Source organism: Rhinolophus sinicus, chromosome 16 (genome assembly GCF_057876585.1).
Source record: "Rhinolophus sinicus isolate RSI-liver-muscle chromosome 16, RSI-T2T, whole genome shotgun sequence".
NCBI lineage: Eukaryota > Metazoa > Chordata > Mammalia > Chiroptera > Rhinolophidae > Rhinolophus > Rhinolophus sinicus.
In genome coordinates this window covers 101,183,026-101,203,410 of record NC_142516.1, presented here as the reverse complement: position 1 = coordinate 101,203,410, position 20,385 = coordinate 101,183,026, and the positions used below count along the sequence as shown (strand labels likewise).

The following is a 20,385-nucleotide window of genomic DNA, read 5'->3' as shown; positions in this document are numbered from 1 at the left end:
TTGCGAAACTGGCTGGCCAGGAGGAAATTATTGTTCTACCTTTCTCATATGTTTATGTGAGGAGTAAGAGATGAATCTGGCAAAACTAAACAAGATAGTTTTCTCCTCTTTCTTCTGACAATCTTAGGCTTGTCACGTAACCCTAGTACCTTCCTGTGATTTAGGATTTAAATATTATAACATACTTTCACATTTAGTCTTCAACACAACCATGTAATAATTAACCTTTTGAGGCTTTGGATATATATTTTTCCAGTTCCTTTTTTTTTTTTTTTTTTAATTTATTGGGGTGACAATTGTTAGTAAAATTACATAGATTTCAGGTGTACAATTCTGTATCACATCATATATAAATCCCATTGTGTGTTCACCACCCAGAGTCAGTTCTCCTTCCATCACCATATATTTGATCCCCCTTACCCTGATCTCCCACCCCCCACCCCCCTTACCCTCTGGTAACCACTAAACTATTGTCTGTGTCTATGAGTTTTTGTTTCTCATTTGTTTGTCTTGTTCTTTTGTTGTTTTTGGTTTATATAACACACATCAGTGAAATCATATGGTTCTCTGCTTTTTCTGTCTGACTTATTTCACTTATTTGTCCAGTTCTTATTCCACAATGAGAAATATCTTGAATACATGTCCACATTTTAAAATGGGAAAATCGAAAAGCAGAGAACTTATCTGACTGTCATTTTCATACAATTAAACATGACTAAGGCAGGATTTAATGTATTTCTTCTTACTTTACAAAAAAAAAGTTTTATTGAAATATAGCTAACATACAATATAGCATTAGTTTCAGGGGTACACATAGTTATTCAGCATTTATATACCTAAAGAAGTGATCACTATGATAAGTTCAGCAACCATCTGCCACCGTACCACACTGTCACAATATTATTAACTATATTGCCTATGCAGTACATCACATCCCCATGACTTATTTGTTTTATACCTGAAAATTTACCTCTTATTCACCTTCATTTTTTTACCCCTCTTTTTAATTTTTTAATTATGGTTGACAGTCATTATTTTATATTAATTTCAGGTGTACAGAATAGTGGTTAGACATTTGTATAATTTAAGAAGTGATCCCCCTGACTAGTCTAGCACCCACCTGACACTGTACATAGTTATTACCATATTATTGACTATATTCCCTGTGCTTTACTTTACATCTCCATGACTATTTTGTAACTACCGATTTGTACTTCTTAATCCGTTCACCTTTTTTCACCCTGCCCCACAACCTCCCTCCCACCTATCACCCTGATAAATCTAGTACCCATCTGACACCAGTCAATAGTATTTCTTCTTACCTTTGATGCCTGAGCTATTTCCAGGATCTCACAGCTACCTTCCATACAAAACATATAGTCTATTGATTAAGAATTTAGACTCTGGAGTCCAACTGCATGGATTTCTCTGTGACCATGGGCAAGCTACTTCAATTCTCTAATGGACCATTTTCCTCATTTATAAAAATAAAATAATAACACCTACTTCCAAAAATAATTTTGAGGATTAACTAAAATGAGTTTGAGGGCTAACTAAGGCATTCAAAGCTCTCATCATGGGCATGACACATGTCAAGTGCCTAATATGTGGTAGTTATTGCTTGTGTCACTGTCATCAGACTCCAAACATATTTGTATTAAGTGTCAATGATGTGAAATGATTTTGGCAGATCTTTGTTTAGTTGATTCAAGTGTGTATCATAGTTATAAATTAATTTGTCATGCAAGTTATTGTAGAATTGTATTTACTATGTGCCTCATAACACCTAATCAAATCAATACCAACTACATCTATTTGCTGGTATTTTTAATTCAAAGTAGATTTTAAGTAGGCTTACAGTAAAAATATTTAGCTAATGCAATCTAAAATGCAATTTTTAAAAGTAAAAATAGTAATTAATATGTTATTCATACTTATATCACTGACCCAAGTTTGAGTAAAATTATAAGTATTTTGTATGAGAGCCCTTGAATGGGGATAAGATAATCAAGACAGTGTAATACGCACTCTCCTTCCTCACTTCTCTCACAAACTCTTTTTTTTCTGAAAATGAATATTTCTCTCTAATTGTTAAACAACAAACAAAACAAAACAAAACCCTTGCCTTTCCCCTGCCTCCATTTGAAGAGAAAAGGGCAGCTTAATAACAGTCCAGTGTTTTTAAAGGGTATCACAGCAATGATAAGATTTGAGTTGGGTTCTGAATGTTTGGTAGAATTGGATAAGTGGGAAGGAAGAGGCATGAGCCAAGAAGAAAACTATGAATGAAATGCTTGTTTCTGGAATGAATAGGCCATAGGATGCATGTCAAGAGGGGTAAAAGTAGACCTTAATGCACATGGTGGGCCTGATTATAGAGGTCTTTGTTCATCATATAAAGCAGTTAAGATATAATTACGTTATACTAAGTACAGTGTCTGATTTTGAACAAATTCTCAACTGATGTTTAAAGAACCTCAAATAAGGGTCCTTTATGTAAATAACTATGCTACCACTCTCCAACAGGACAAAATTAAACTTCAGGGATATTCCTCCAGATTGATATATGCAGCGTTCATTCTAATTCAGATATTCAATCGCATCATAACGTTTTATTTTAGGGATACGCCACAATTTGTTCAACCTTTTCTGTTTTGAAAAATGGTACAGGTGATACCCAAATTTCTATCACTACAAACAATGATGAAATTATTCGCACGGTGCCTGCTTCTCGGTAGGAAGTGTTCACAGAAATGAGACTGTGGTTCTCAGAATTTATGTAAGCATCAGATACTTTCCAGCAAGGATGTTATAATGCACATTCTTCTAGCTTTTGATGAATGAGGGAGCCTGTCTTTATAGCTCCATAAATTTGACAATATAATGGACAAATGTATTATAGTTTATTATTATTTTAATTTGTCTTTCCCTGCTTATTAATGAGCAAAATTATCCAATGTTTCTGAATTTTTTATTTTCTTCTATGACACATTTGTTTATAACTGTCCATTCAGTTGTTTGTAATTTTATTTCCAACTTATAGGTTCTTTTCTTGATATAAATATTAAGCATGTTTTACATGCTGAAATGTGTTTTGCTGTAGTTTATTACTTTATTTTATGATTTTATTTATGGTATCTTTGGATATTCTACTTAAGAATTATATAATAAACTATGTAATTTTCTGTTCTGTGTTTTGAACCTTGCCTTAAGAGTTCTCCCCAACCCTGAACTATACAACTAATTTTTTCTTAACTCTTTTACTAAAATTTTCTTGCTTTTTTTTTACACATTTATTCCATCTCAAATTTATTATGATGAGATGAAATAGCTAATTTTGATTAGTTTTTTGGGTAGAAAATTGTTTTAGTTCTGGTTAATAAATGAACTGCTTTTTACAATTTAATAGAAATCCCAGTTCTACTTTTCGTATATGAAGTTCTCATATATGGTCAAAATTATATTCATCTGATTTAGATTTCTTGCTATATTCTTGCATGATAGTCTCCATTTTTGCAATTCTTGGATATATATTCTTCCATATTAACTAATAGAATAATTTTATCAAGTTATAAATAAAACAATAAATATAAAAAAGATTCTAAATGAAATAGTATTAAATGCATATATTTATTTTGAGAGAATTGGCATTATTCAGATATTTGGTCTTCTTATCTAGAAACATAATATTTTCCCCATATTTTGGGTCCATAAAATAATTAATTAATTATTAATCATTAATTAGCAGCTTTATTAATGCTTCTAACTTAGTGTATCTTAGCTTTTCAAAATATATTACCATGTAATCTGCCAAACAGATACATTTGTGTTGCTTTTTAGTATTTTTACTGATATTTTGTTTCTAATCTTATTCATAGGTAGAAACTCCAAAATAATGATGAACAATTATTGTGAGAATACACATTTCAGTCTTATTTCTAATTTTAATAGGAAAAGCATTCAGTCTTTACATTATGATATCTGCTATTGGTACTTATCATATTTAGAAACTGATAGATTTTATCAAATCCTATTTCATGTATAGTTATCATCATATTCTAAAAAATAATTGCAACAAATAGTACTGAAAATATAATAAAATAAAATATAATAATCAAATAAAAATCAAAATATTGCATTCTGAAATAAACCGTACTTTTATACTGTGTTTTAGGCTTTTCATACATGGTTGGATTCAACTTGCTAATAATTATCCTTGTGTTCTCCTTTCTAGGAGAATTTTTAACTTCATTTTAATTTTCCTTTTGATCTTTGTTTTTTTTAGAACAGGATTCCTTACTTTGTTAATGTCTAAGATTTGGGTTATTTATTGCTTATTTAAAATACAAAAGTAAGGGAGAGTACTACATTCAAGAAAATAAACATAAATAAAAAATAATATGGAGGCCAAAACTAATGGTATTTATTGTCACACTAACATGAATCAGCCAATTGCCCCTAATTTAAAGACAGAGGCCCACATACATATAAGCTAAATTAAGGAAGATCTGTGTTCTTGCTGAGACTCAGGAAGATAAAGTGCTATTTTGTTTCTTTATTCTCCAACCTGGAACCCTACCCGCCAGTTCCTAGGTTACAGTGGGATAGTTTAAAACTGAATTCCATACTATTATTAAATATTCTCTTTTCATTTGTCTCTTCTGATTCATATCCCTACTTATCCCTACTGTATTACTAAACCCCAGGTACATTACAAATAAACATTTGAGTTAACTCTAGATATTGCAAGATGCATTCCTCAACCTATTTTTTCTTACCTTTGTGGAGGTGAATCACTTAATATTTGATTACAATACCTTCTGGAATATTTGGTCCTCTAGGATATATAGGTGGTGCATCTTCTGAATTCTAGTATCACCCTAGATGCCTTTCTTTTATCTTAACAGGAGAGTGATAACTTGGCTAGATGTAGAATCTGGAGTCACTTTCTTTTACTGAAAATTATCTATAGATGCAATTACACTGTCTTGCAGATTTTAATGAGGGAAGATAAGAAACTTGATATGAGTTGAATTTCCATCGTTACTCACTTATTCTATATATCTGGAGATTTTATATTCTTATTCTTTTAAAAAAAATTTGGAAGTTAGCATATGTCTAACTATATACCATTGTTTTCATTATTTCAACCAAAGGCCTAATAAACCTTCTCAGTCTACAGTCCCAGCATTTCCTTAGAATAGGAAAATTTCATTTGCAGTTTATAAATCAATTTTTGGTGTGTCTTTTCTCCATCTGTTCTTATTTTCTCCTTAAATATCATTTATTTACATGTTAAGTCTTCTGGATCTTTCCCCAAATCTCCAGAATTTTCCCTCATAATGTGTGTGTGTGTGTGTGTGTGTGTGTGTGCGCGCGCGCGCATGTGCATGTGCGTGTGTGTTGTGACTTGTTTGCTCCACTTGATATTCTTGGACATACATAATCATAGAACATTCTATCTTGGAATAAATATGAATATAATTTTTTATTTCAAAAATAATAATTTGTTTTTTCCAGAGTCTTTATAATTCTCTAATTGTCTCTACCAGAAATTAACTGTAGTTAGTGATTTCTAGTTAAAATTCTCATATGAGTCTTCCAATCCAAATTAATCAGACTTTAAATGGTTCTTAACTTAGGGATGAAATAGATAAAATTCAAGGATATCTGTGAACTAGGATGGGAAAATTACATTTTATTTTTACTAACATCTAAATCGAATATATAATTTCCTTCAATCATGAACATTGGACAAAAAATCAGTTTTGTTGGCAGTTCTTATGTCTTTGACTATAGTAGAAATCATAGATGTTTTACTATCATAGCACTATTTTCCCATATGTCTGATATAATTATATCTTGATCATTACTTAAAAATTTGCCTAATTACCTTCCACTAGATCTTTTCATTTAATGTATTAACAAAGAAGCATATATGTTTACTGCATCACATATTTATTTTTAAATATATTTGAAATGTATTTAAATAGCTTTTTGTCCTATATAATACTAAGCATTTATGTTTAGAAATATTATTCTTTCTGAATGAGGATCCACAGGCTGCTTCACATTTCGAAAGGAGTCTGTGGCACACAAAAATTTAAGAACCCCTGATTAGAGCCATTTGGGGGTTGGTTCCTTTTGAGCTACTTTTTATAATTTCTGGATTAAGTTTCATTAGACGTCAGATCAAGCTATTAGTGTCTTTAAAATTTCAGCCACTTAAAGCAGTGGAAGTCACAAAAGTCTTTGTTTTTATTGATCGTCTGTGAACATACTGGTAAATGTTAGCCCTAAGCTAAGACCAAGAATTCCTTATTCTGCACAAATAGAATTTTGAATTCTGTTTAGTTTTTCCAGGCAACAGTTTGGGCTTAAAATAATAAATTTACCGTGTTTTTTTGTTTGTTTTTTTTAGGTAAGATTGTATCCTGACCATTTATTCATTTATCCATCTATCTATTAATTAATTCATTCATACATTCACATGACAACGACTTGGTTTTTGTGCAACCTCATGTATGAATGAATATGTGTATGTGTATATATTTATATATATGAAATTTCAAGTTTGAAATAACTGATATTAAATTAATTTTTAAATATAACTCTTAAGTTTAGATTGCCTTGTGTTAGTTTGAATTAGGAAGTCAAATAGTATGAATGCAAAAGAGAGGTAAATTTGATCTTTATAAACCTGAGTTTTTTGTGTGTTTTTTAATGTAGGTTCTGATACGTTAGATCAAAAACATTGAAACTAAAACAAAAATGAAATAAAGAGTTCAACAAATTTATATTGGAGCACTTGAAAAAAGTCTCATAAATGTTCTATTATTGTGCTACCAACTGAGTATATAAAATGTTTTGAATCATAGAAATTTCATGTCGTGGGGGATATTCTTTTTCATATAACAGAGATAATAAGAGACTTTCTCAGGTAATATAACTGCCAAGAGTAGAGCCAGATTAGGATATGAATCTACTTAGTTTTATAAATTTAGGATACACCAAAAAATATTATGTAGGTAAATTTATTTCACTCAATTTATACAACTCCCTTTGATAAATGCTAATTTAAGGGAATGAATGCTCTTAAATTAGATGAATGTCACTCCAGGATAAATTTGTCTCCTAACGTTTTATACTCCAGTATTATTAGTTCAAAATGTATATTTTAGTGACTGAGACATTTCTATATTTGTGAAAAATATCAGTCTCCAGATTTAGAATATATGCATCAGATTGGTGCTGAGTCACTTCAAGGTAAAGCATTTAGATAAATTCTAAGGAAAGCATTCAGTTTATGAGTTAATAAATTCCTTGTGTATGTCAGTCAATTTTAATTCTATGTGACATGAAAATAATTCAGTTTATAATGTAACTAATATTACGGTAAGGTTGAGAAGCAGTCATTGAATAAATATTCATTCATAAAGTTTGGACGGAATAAAAGCTAGAGCAATATTCCAATTATGCAATTAAAAAAACAGAAACATTTATTTGGTTTCAGGATCCTCTTTTAATTACCTCTTCTACTTAGTTGTTGTTTACTGAGTAAAATATTTAATTTAATCACGTGAAATTTATTTTTTAAACAGCAGTTGGGTGTTTGTTGTTTATTAGTAATGACAGTATATATTTTCATGCGTGTATGTTTGCCTGGGTGTAATACTTTATGTCTGCAGATTATACTTCTGCTCAAATAAGTCAAGTATAGTGTTGTTTTGAAGTACAGGGTCATGCTCATTACATTCACACCTGTTCTTAAGTATACTGAGTGGCAAATTTGAAAAACAAAATTTTATATCAAAAGTATTTTAAGGTAATAGTTACTGAGCACCGTGGTGACCTATTTATTTGTTTTAATGTTAGAAAAATGTGTTCTTCACTAGTGACAATGGAATGACAGAAAGAGGGAAAGAAAGTTGCATATTGACGGTATTGAATAAAGCAATTGAGAGGAATTAAGGTAAAAAATAGCCTGGGCTGAAAAGGAAGCATGACAAAAGGGGAGCAAACTCATTTTCTGGATTTTCTAAATGTTTCTGAGGTCAAATGCATTATGTTTTAGGCTTATTTAGATTTCTGAGTAGATAATACAATTTCTGAGTATATGATGGTAAAATTGATAATCCACTGAAAATGTCTCAGCTGAGGGAGCTGAGCAAGCAGAAGTCTCTGAGTGACAGTTTTTGCTGCCCCCTTACTGGCTTCAGTATTGCCCATATTCCATGATAGCAGGTGAGTTGAGGTGGCACTCTGACCTGCAAGCTTAGTAAGAAGTGCCCCTTTATCAACCTTTATTCATAGCCATCTACAGGACAGAAGAGAGAGGAAGGGTCACTGACCCTAATAAGATTTGGGATTTCTCTGAAAGTACCTTTCAGAGCTAGAACTTGCAACTTAGAATCTTGTAATTAGAATCTTCTGCAATGGAACTTTGGCTTTTTTAGTTCAGTTTATGTTCAGTTTTCCCTCCCAGATAAGTGGACGTTAGGGAAACTGAAACCTGAACTCAAAGATAGAGCACCTGGTCTTGTTCTCTGACATTTTTGTTTTGAATTATTATACTCCATGTTTCTGCATCCCTCTCTCTGGCCGATTTGACAGGGTGTAATCACAGCCTTTCCTTTTTCAATGCTACAACTCTGCTACCGACTGCAGTAGTTACCACGTCTTTATCTGCCTCCGAGCATTCTATTTTTTTTTATGTTTCCTTCACTAAGTGGTGAACTCCCTAAGAGCAAGAACTATGCATTTTTAATTCAATGATCAAAATATACAAAAGAATGCTAATACTTAGAAATTATCTCATTACACTTCTGGTTAAATTATTCTGTGATTCCACCAATGTCTACAAAATAATGCTGTTCAAAATCTTTCCTAATCTTGCCCTAATCTATATTGAGACATTTTACATTTACCTCTGTATGACTTATTCCATACTCTAAATAAACTATTTTCTATGAATCCATCTTTCATATTTTCTTTCTGTTGCTGCCATTTTCCTATAACTTTCTGCATCACTAATTCTAACCAAACTTCGTTATAAACTCTTCCTCAAACCATTTTCTAATTTGACATGGGAAAAATAATCTCTCTTCTCTAAATTAATTTCCCTTTTGCTTTGTTCATGCCTTTTAGGGAATTCACTGAGTTCTTACACTAAATTTATTTTTTTATAGTGTTATACTGTGTGTGTGTGTGTGTGTGTGAGAGAGAGAGAGAGAGAGAGAGAGAGAGAGAGAGAGAGAGAGAGAAAGAGAGAGGAGAGATTTTTCTTTTATGCTCCTTGAGTACAGAAACCATATTTTTACCACATAGGACATTGCCTTGCACATTGCTCATACCTAGTAATTATTTGCTGATTAAATGAATGACATTCATGTGACTTGATTTATTATGTTGTAAGATTTAGTGAAAATTTTTTCTATTTTGTTTGAGTAGTGGCAAATTTATAAGCCTGGGATATATACCTGGAATGAGCTAAATGTACCAGCCATCTAGGGAAAAGATGGGGAGAATTATGTCTATATACATTCCAAAGATCATTTGCTTATAGCAGGGGTGTCCAAACTGCGGCCCGCAGGCCAACTGCGGCCCACGATCCATTGTTAATTGGCTCACAGCAAATTCCAAAAATATATTTAGTTTACTTAAATAAACCAGGTGAGGCAATACGTACTTCACCTCGAGTGAGTGGCCGGCTGTGTATTTTACCGCATATGGCCCTTGGTGAAAACCGTTGAAAAAAGTTTGGACACCCCTGGCTTATAGTGAAAAGTTGTAACATTAGGACTATGTCTAAAAGGAGAGCCAGAGGAAGCTAACAAATTAAAGCAGGTGGGGATATGGGCGTGGTATTTTCATTTTTCTTGAGAAAGATTAGTTCTTAAGAGCAAAAAAATGAAGGATCTCTTTTATCCTACATAGTTTCACCTTCTGTGATTGACTTTGGCAAATAAGCTTGATTCAATTGCTAATCGGAAAGCTAAGAAATCTTATCCTCTGACTTCACCCCATAGAAATGGCAATTACCAGCACACAGTAAAAATTAATGTATCATAGTGTAGGACACACAGTCTGCTAGGAACTATATTAAGTGGAAAAAGAATATCAGCCCAACTTTTCCAACATTTCTAAATAAACAATTTGAATCTGCAGTTTTCTGCTCGCAACATGTCAGCTGTTTGCTAATTGTTAAGGAATGTAAAATGTTGCAGAATATCAAATTCTTGTTAACACTGAAAAAGAAATTATAATGAACAAATAATTCTTATGTTCTATGGTCTTCAGCAGATTTTTATAGTTAATATTTTGTTCTAACTCTACTAATCCATTGTAGGGAACCCAAAGCAGAAAAAACTGCCCTGCGATTTTCGCAACTATGGTAATTCCCCCTTATCCATGGGGGATATGTTCCAAGACCCCCAGTCGATGCCTGACACCACAAATACTATTGACCCTATGTGTACTATGTTTTTTTCCTATACTACATACTTATGATAAAGTTTATAACTTAGGCATTAACAATAATAACTAATAATAAAATAGAATACTTATAACAATATACTTTAATAAAAATTACGTGAATGTGCTCTCTGTCAAAATATCTTATTGTACTATTTATTCGGTGTAGGTGTACTGGACTAAGGTATGATTCACTTCTCAGGCAGAACAGAGTGGGATGGTACGAATTTTCATCTTGCTACACAGAACGGTGCCTAATTTAACACTTATGAATGTGTTTTCTGGAATTTCCCATTTAATATTTTTTTAACCATAGTTGACTGCAGCTAACTGAAACTGCAGGAAATGTAACTGCCATTGAGGGGGAAATACCGTACTTGGAAAAATTTCAGAATGGTTAAAACTTGTTGAGTATCTGCTATGAAGTTTAAAACACTGTTTCTTATTTTTCAGTGTATTTCACACAGTACCTATTATGGTGTTGGATTTGTAGTAAATTAGCAAACATTTGAATTAGTTTGCTTGGAAGATATGGGAAATATGTGTTCTAGTTTTCTGTCAAATACGGCAGTCATCTCTTTGAGGATATGGATTGTTTCATCCGTATTTTTCTTAATTTTCAGAATCTAATACAGTGCCAGACAACAGATTCAATAAATATTTGTTGATTGAAGTGTGAATATGTTATTGAATTATTTGTAAATAATTCTTTGTAAAGAATTATAAGTCATGGTCGTATTTTAAGAAAGGGAATTATTAGAAGAGATTAATATTTTGAAACAATTATCTTTGCAGTAGTGAAGGGAAAGAATTGAAAGTCCTCAAGACCTATATTTTTCTCATTATTTAGAATGGTTAATATTATATATGAATACCTTTAGTAAAACCTTAGTGGGCCCCTTTTATTTTACTAAGGCTTCTATTCTATGCTATTTAGCTGTTTAAGCATAAACCTTTTATTCCACACCTTTCTCTCCTTCTCTGTCTCTCTCTGTCTCTCTGTCTCTCTCTCTCTCTCTCTCTCTCTCTCTGTCTCTCTCTCTCTCTCTCTCTCTCTCTCTCTCGCCCCCTCTCTCTCTCTCCCCCTCTCTCTGTTCATTTTCAGACCATAAAATAATGTACATTTTTCTGCCTTTGTATTGATCTTAGATTAACCATTGCATACATTTAGAGCACACCATCTGTCCTTTTCTCACTTCTTTATCATTTCTTTCCCTAGTAGGTTCTTCAGGAAGGCCACATGAATATAGCATTACCTGAATCTTTGTATATTTAAAACTAGTTTTCATAACTGAACCCAGATGAACTGAATAACTTCCTAGGAAAATGCAGCTTATAAAAATTTACCCCATTATTGATAGAAAGGCCAAGCACACTAATTTGTATACAATAAATAGGAAAAATTACTGAATAACTATTACATAGAAGAATCCCAAACTTTAATGGTTTCACGGGGTAATTTTGAACTTGCAAAGATCAGTATTACTTATTTTTTCCCACAATATTAGAAATGGTGGGATTACAGTTTGGATTCTTCAAGAAGTTGATAATGAGATGAGTGCAAAAGATTTATTGGAAAATAATATATTTGAAAGTAAAAGGAAAGAAACTAGGATAGATAAGGGGAAGCCATTAGACCCTAACACAGAAGTGACAATAGTTCCTGTCAATGGAAAGGGGAGCTCAGAGGAAAATCATCTACTGGAGATGCCCCATGTAGAGTGGCCATAGCTAGGGCTAGGGTTTCCAGGTGGGAATTCCTACCAATTCTCAAGAACTTTTTTTGCTTTCCCCTTCCTGAATCCCGAGATATAAACTGTTTTCTGTTCTCCACGATGAATCATTTCCACAAAGGAATGGCTGATACTACCAACCGCCTGGGTTCAAGGAACCAATTTTCCCCATTTCCTGACCAACTTTTCTCTGGATTTGAGAATGGAAAAGTCAAAAAAATTCCCAAGAAAGGGCAGGAATTCCCACCCGGAAACCCTAGTGATAAATAGGGAAAATGTCTAAGAGATACATTGTAAGTAGTACGTTTATTTCTAATTGTGGGCATTACTGGGTTCAAGGAGATGATTTTCCCAATTTCCCAACCAACTTTTCTCAGGATTCAGGAATGGGAAATCGAAAAAATTTCCTGAGAATGGGCGGGAATTCCCACGTGGGAACCCTAGGCCTAGGTCCTTGTCTTGCCTGCTTGCTCAGTCATTGTCCTGAGCTTCAAAGTTGAAGAAGTACCTGCAAGGGTGAACAGCTGGAGGATGTTAGTGGGCCACTATCTGTGCAGGTGGCAGCAAGTCCATCTGAGCTGCTACCTGTCTTCTCCCTGTCTTCCACAGAAGAAGAACATCTATATTCTGTTTAGGAAGGAGGCAAAACTGTGATACTGAAACCTGATGAAGACATCAAAGTGAAGGTTATAAATCAATCTAAATAAATATATTAGCCACACTTAAAATATCATACATTTGACCAAATGGGATTTATTTCAGAAAAGCCAGAACATTTTAATATGAAGAAGTTCGTTAATATAATTTGCCATACTTTTAGGACTAAAGAAAACACGTATGATTATCTCTGTGGAAGAAGAAAAGGCCTTAGACAAATGCAACATCCATTCCAGATAATAAATAATAAATAAAACAATTCAAAATGATTGCTTGATATGATGAATGCCATAAATAGGTAGACAGCTAGAATTATAGATGGATAATTGGCAATACCAAGTATCATTTCTGGTGGGTATGAAAATTGGTATAACTGCTTAATAAACAATTTCACCTAGAAATTCTATTTCTATATACAACACTAATAGACATGGACAAAAATGTACAAAGGGGCAATATTTGTAATAGCCTCAATTTGGAACCCACACAGATGTCATCAACAATAGAATGATAAATAAATTGTGCTATATTCATAAATCAAAATATTGTGCAGAATTAAAATACAAATGATTACTACTGACAATACGAATGTATTTAAAGAGCTAATTTTGAACAAAGAAAGCTAGATTTTAAAAAAGTACATACTCTATGATTCATTTATACAAAGGTATGTCAAAGTAATCTATGGCGATAGCAGTTAGATTTGTGATTACAAAATGTAGTGACTGTGAGGTGACAGGAGGGAGGTTCCTGAGATGCAGGCACTTTTTAAAATTTGGTCTAGGTTGTGTCACACAGGTTTGTTCACATTTTAAAAAAATGTCAACTGTACACTAATATTTATGCATTTTACTGTATGTATGTTATACCTCAATTATAAATTCAAATGAATAACTAGGGCAATAACTCACAATATACTGAATAAAATTAAGGACAAATCCATGGGTCCATAGTAATACCCAATAATAAAAAAGGGTAGAGGGTAAAAGTTAATGTGCAGAAGAATGCAAGTTAGTAAATTTAGACGTGATGATAAAATAAGAAAATCTCCAATTTTCAAACACCATGTAAAAATTGATGCAGGCATGTACTTAGTACTCAATAACAAGCAATTTTTTTGAAATGTGTGTTTTTTTGTTTGTTTTTATTTATTTATTTATTTATTTATTTATTTATTTATTTTAATGGAATGGGAGAGATCCCAACACCTGCCCTCTAGACCTGGATAAACACTAACGTGTATCCGCCCGCTCACTGGCTGGTCAGAGTCCCATCAGACTCCTGTCTGGAGAATACCTTTGGGCAGGGGTGTCCAAATTGCGGCCCACAGGCCAACAGCATCCTGCGATCCATTGTTAATTGGCCTGCAGCAAATTCCAAAAATATATTTAGTTTGCTTAAATAAACCAGGTGAGGCAATACGTACATCACCTCGAGTGAGTGGCCCGGCTATTTGTGTATTTTACCGCATATGGCCCTTGGTGAAAACCGTTGAAAAAAGTTTGGACACCCCTGCAGGCTTAAGCCAAACAGTTCCCAATGTCTAGTGGTCTGTGACCAGCTGGGCAGTAGACAATTAACAGTAAAGACAGCATATTATTTATTGTTTAATTTAGAACACATTATAGAGTAAAAGGAAACTAAAATAATTAAAATTAAATAATTTTAAAAGTAGTTATTTATTGACCAATAAATTATTGTTATATTGATGGTAATATAAAATAGTTCCATTTAAAAATTGTTTTCAAAACTGAAACTCCTGTGAGTAAATGGAGATGTTCAAAGACAAAAAAAAAAAACAAAAAAAACAAAACCCTCATAGACACAGACAACAGTTTAGTGGTTACCACAGGGTAAGAGGGGAGGGGAGATGGCTGAAGAGGGTAAAGGGAGTCAAATATATGGTGATGGAAGGAGAACTGATTCTGAGTGGTGAGCACACAATGTGATGTACAGATATAGATGATGTATTATAGAATTGTACACTTGAAACCTATGTAATTTTACTAACCATTTTCACCCCAATAAATTTAATTTAAAAAAATGGAGATGTTCATATATTAAAAAAATAATCAATTCACAATGATTTACTTAGTATTAAAAGTCATAAACAGAATATCTATTCTTGGTGTATATTCTCACATATTTTATTCAATTACTTAACCTCACTAATACTGTGACACTGGCAATTTTCTGAAAATGTAGCTTCTCAATATTGTCATTATCATTTTTTTCATAAAACTGTCTGAAAAATTCTTCAAATATGCATTTTATGGTTAATAAATTGTTGACAGTTGTAAAAAGCATAGAAATCTAGGCTGAAACTACTGAAGCCAAAAAAGCCCTTTAAATTGCATCTGTCTGCCATTTAAATATATATTCATTATAGAAACTTATTTACTTACAGTTTTATTTTCCATAAATATCTGCCATAGAAAATACTTAGAGTACAGTTAAAAATTACCTCTTATTCTGTTTTAATTAATGGAATTTTTCTCTTTTTAATAAATATATAATTAAAATTTTACTTAATTCTATCTTTAAAATAAAAGATTACTTAAAAGTAAAGAAGTATGTATTGACCCCACTTGAATGCAAAGTACTATCTCAACAGGCAGTGTGGTTCCTCTAATATTTGTAAGCACATTTTAAAAATAATGTTTGTTACTATCCTCATTATCAACTGATAGCATATGTTTCAAATAGATCCTTTTAATCTTTACATGGTGTTTATTATAAAATAAATGGATATTTTAAATCGCCAGATGAATTAAAAACATATAGGTTTAATTATTCACATATAAAACCGTATACCTTTACTTAAAAGTAGTGTAATTGAAGTTTCATGTGAGTATTGGTTTTCTCTACATGGTTGTTTTCCTTTTGATCCAGTTGTGGTTTCCTTCATGTTTTACCAGCAGCACATTTTCATGTGACATGTGTCAACATTTTTTCTTCTTTATCTCCTAAACTTGTCCTTACGTAGCTTTTATTTTCATAGACATCACTGTGACTTTTTGCTAGCAAGAAGAAATATTAAACCCAAAATTGTAAAGCAGGATGGTGTAGTACAATACATATAGGTTTTGGTGTCAGACAGTAGACCTGGGTTCAAAAAGCAGGCCTTCCACTTACTTGCTGAGGGAACATATCTATAATATGTGACTAAATGATGGTGAGGGTTAATGTACCTAGCAGATGCTTACTAGATAGTGCCTATTAAATTATTTTCAGCATTACTATTCCTAGAGTATAACCCAAAGAAAATTGTGCATAAACACACTGGTGAACTGATTCACTGGGGAACATTTGTTTATTTCTAGTAAAACAATGATATTAACAATGGAACATCTTTTGTCGTCTGGAAAATATACCATAGTGAGTTAGATAAAAACAGAAAGCATGACACTAGCCCTCCTATATTCTGCCACCTTTAGTCATAAGTTGGATTTATGGAATGCAGAAGATATAACTCAAATTTGAAGAACTAAAAGACTTCTATTGCAGAGGAAAGCTTGGTTTTAAAACAAATTAGTAACTATTTTTAAACACATTTCTTGATTATTTAGGGAGTCAGCATCTCTGGCAAAGACAAGCAGATTGTCAGTCATAAAATAAGTTGTGAACAAGAAAGTCTGTAATAAAATAGACTTTCTATCGCCACTTATTTTAAGATTTAATAAATCAAAAGTCCAAGAAACTAAACTTCCAATCAAGATGGTGGAGTAGGAAAGGAGAAACAACGGAAAACTTGCTGAACAGAAGTCCTATAACTATGTATATACTGAAGAAGCCACATCAAAACTCATAGGAGTAGAAATGTGGAATGGGCTGGCCCAACACCCATCTTTGGCAGTTGAGATGTGGGAGGGATATCTCCACTGCAGAGGTCCTCTCTGAGGAGCAAGGGGGTTTTGCCCCACACCAGGCTCCCCAGCACAGAGCTCCAGTGCCAGAAAGGGGAACCTCTAGAATATCTGACTGTGAAAATTGGCAGAGATTCCATCTGGATGAAACAGAAGGCTTCTAGAAACCTAGATGTCCTCTTAAAGGGCCCGAGCAGAGAATTACTCGTAAACATTTGCCCTAAGCTCCAGTGAAGTGACAGAAGCTTGAAAGGTTCCAGAAACATGCAGGGAAGAACTGAATTGCGTGGCTTCAGGGAGACGGCTGGGAGGCAGTCACCATTGTTCATGTGTTGAGCCCTCCTCCCAAACAACTTGCATGTGCAGGTGGGTACCAAACCTGAATCTGCATTAACCTGGTGAATACCACTTGCCCCACCTTGGTAACTCTCTGAGATCCTGCCCCACCCAACTGGATCAAGAAAACATGATCCATACACATGCCGCCTACGAGAGACCAGTCTACTTCAGATCGAAAGACACACACAGACTCAAAGTAATTGGATTTTAAAAAAAGGTGTTTCATGCAAATGCAAATGAAAATAAAAAGCTGAGGTAACAATACTTACATCAGACAAAATAGACCTTAAAACAAAGACTATAACAAGACACACAGAAAGACACTCGTTATGATACACTTTGTACACATTGTTTTTGAGTAATTGTTGAAGTGCCTCATTCTATTGCTGACCTCATTGTATTTACACTTGACAGTTTGAAAACCCAGTGGCAGGGAATTTCGTATTTGTAAAGGCTTGGCATTAGATTTATATTATTTATATGAATTTTCTATAACTAATTGGTTGCATTATACAAACATCTCTAATTGTTCAACTTGTAAGTAGTGAAAAATGTTGACAGGTAACTAAAATATGTTTAACTATAGGAAGTTTTACAAATAAACATAAATAATTGACATTTAAATTTAAAAAAAAGATTTCATAAAATGTAATTCAGATTAAAGAAAGAACAATGTGTCATTATATTGGAAAGTTATTTTTTCTCTAATTTCCCCTTGTCATTTTTTGGGGGGGAAATGCCATATTTCTCCTGCAACGAAAAAACTGGCAAAAGATTTATGAACTTCATTCAACATTGCTATGGCATGCTGTTTGAAATTCATAGGCTTGAACAAATGAATAAATATTCATCATCTCTGCTTTCCTCTTCTTTTCTAGGTGCCTCCCATACTCCTTGATAAGCAGTTCTCTGAATTTACTCCGGACATTACACCAATCATTTTGGCAGCCCACACAAATAATTATGAGATAATAAAACTTTTAGTTCAGAAAGGAGTCTCAGTACCCAGACCCCACGAGGTCCGCTGCAATTGTGTTGAATGTGTCTCCAGTTCAGATGTGGATAGCCTCCGCCACTCACGGTCTAGACTCAACATTTACAAGGCCTTGGCTAGCCCCTCTCTCATTGCACTGTCAAGCGAAGATCCTTTTCTCACAGCCTTTCAGTTAAGTTGGGAGCTTCAGGAATTGAGCAAGGTGGAAAATGAATTCAAGTCAGAGTATGAGGAGCTGTCACGACAGTGCAAACAATTTGCTAAGGACCTACTGGATCAGACAAGAAGTTCCAGAGAACTAGAAATCATTCTTAATTACCGAGATGACAATAGTCTCATAGAAGAACAAAGTGGAAATGATCTTGCAAGACTAAAGTTGGCCATCAAGTACCGTCAGAAAGAGGTGAGTGTTAACAGACTTTATCCATCAAAATGGCATACAATTTTAAATAACAGTGCAGCAAACTTGTACTCATAAATTAGGTTTAGGCTTTAGAGAATTTTCTATTTAACTGTAAGCAGATGATGTTTATCGTTTGATTGATACTTTTTCAGATTAATAATTATGAAATACATTGAAAAATGGTAATAAGTGGTTTAATAACTGGTGATGGTTTTGGTATTTCTGTTAAAATGGACACATTTACTTTTGCATAATGAAAAAACTAATGGATTTTTAGAATCTCCAGACTGTGAGTTCCAAGCCTCTCATTTATGAGTCTTTTACTTTAGCGGGTCACACAGATCTCTTTGAGCTTCGATTTTCTCATGTGCTTAATGAACTTAATATTTATAAATTTTTATTATATCTACTCTTATGTATTTATACATATAAAATAGTTCCCTCACAGACTTGTGGGAAGTGTATAATATATGGATGTGTGTGAAGGCTCTTAGTGAATTTTAAGGTATCACATTAATAAAATATATTAGAATTTAGTAATAAAGGAAAAGCCTTTTTTCCAACAGCAGATAAAAGTTATAAAACTTCTCTTGCGTCTGGCCGAGTCTCTTGATTTATCAAATATAACAAGTTAAGGAAGTTAATAGCAGGAGAGTAATAAATTTCTCATGAAAACTCCATGGATTTGAAGTATTAAATAAGAAAATTCAAATCTACTACGTTTATCACCTAGCAGAGTTGTGTTTTTTGTTTGTTTTCATCACTGTTTGAGTGGAGTGAGTTCTCAAGAAACTGTTTATCTCTATCTCCAGACAATTTTGATTTTCTGTTCACTCTTTTTAATTAATTATAGTAATTATTTATTCCAGAACAACAATTGGAGAAAACTTTATAATATGCAAAAGAAAGAAAAAGACTTCTGAATGAAAGAATGTATTCAATTTCTTTTGAACTTGGTGGTGATTTATTCACATTAGCCCTCGCTGCTGTGTCTATTGTTGCTTACTAAATATTTAAGGTTCAAAATACCTGAATTTGCTTCCTTGTGTTTTTCCTGTAGTTATTTGGCCAGTTGTAGTTATTTGGGAGCCTGAAACTAGCTGAAACAAGATTTTCCCCTAACAAGGAAGGAAACAGCTTCTTCTACGTGCATTGCCTCTGATTCTAAGATCACACAGGCTAGTTTGAGCCATGCCAAGAGTACCAATTCATTTTCTTAGTTTCTTGTATTTAGGACTCAGGGACCTGGTATTTTAAAGGGACTGTATATAATTTTAATATACAACTATAAGAAATTGACGAAAAACTTCACTGATTAAAGATTTTAAAGTATAAAATATAAAACTGGAAAGTAATTCCATGCATTATTTAAGTGAGGTAAGATAGTGATGTGTCCTCAGAATTTGGGCCAGGTCTTCCTAAGTATCTATTATTAACACAATATTATGCTTTTATTTATTTAGCTTTTTGAAGGGATGGGATTTAAGGGAATTACACAATGATTACAAAGGTCTTCTCTTATGATATTGTCCTATGAATGGTGAGTGGAATAAAATTCCCAGGAAGTTCAATTCATAAAGTGAAACAAAGATCACAGTAGCAACTGGCTGTGCTCACCTGTTTCACTTTCCTCTGCAGTCAGTGATCCAGCTCAGCTCTGTTTTATGCCTACACTGCTTCTGGTCCTGATATCATAACTGATTTAACTTTGTTTTGGGCCACAATGACTTTTGTGAAGTCACTGGAACAAAATACCCATAGACTCTTTTCCCATACCTTCATAATGGAATGCTACAAATGACATTGAATCAATGGAAGCTACCAAATTCTTGTCATAGGGTTGTCTACGACAAAAAATTTAGTATGAATTTATTGCATAATAACGTGTTTAGATTTTTACCAAAAACATATTTTTATACA

At 33.1% G+C, this 20,385-nt stretch overlaps 1 protein-coding gene across 5 annotated transcripts in view; it reads left to right on the top strand.

Annotated features, from left to right (window-relative positions):
* TRPC4 (transient receptor potential cation channel subfamily C member 4) overlaps positions 1–20,385 on the top strand; it is a 212,004-nt gene that overhangs the window by 71,008 nt on the left and 120,611 nt on the right. For all 5 annotated transcript variants that reach the window (XM_019736606.3, XM_074329992.2, XM_074329993.2 and 2 more), the window contains one exon: positions 17,947–18,465. In XM_019736606.3, the coding sequence (XP_019592165.3) occupies positions 17,947–18,465 (519 nt within the window). The remainder of the gene's footprint in view (positions 1–17,946; positions 18,466–20,385) is intronic.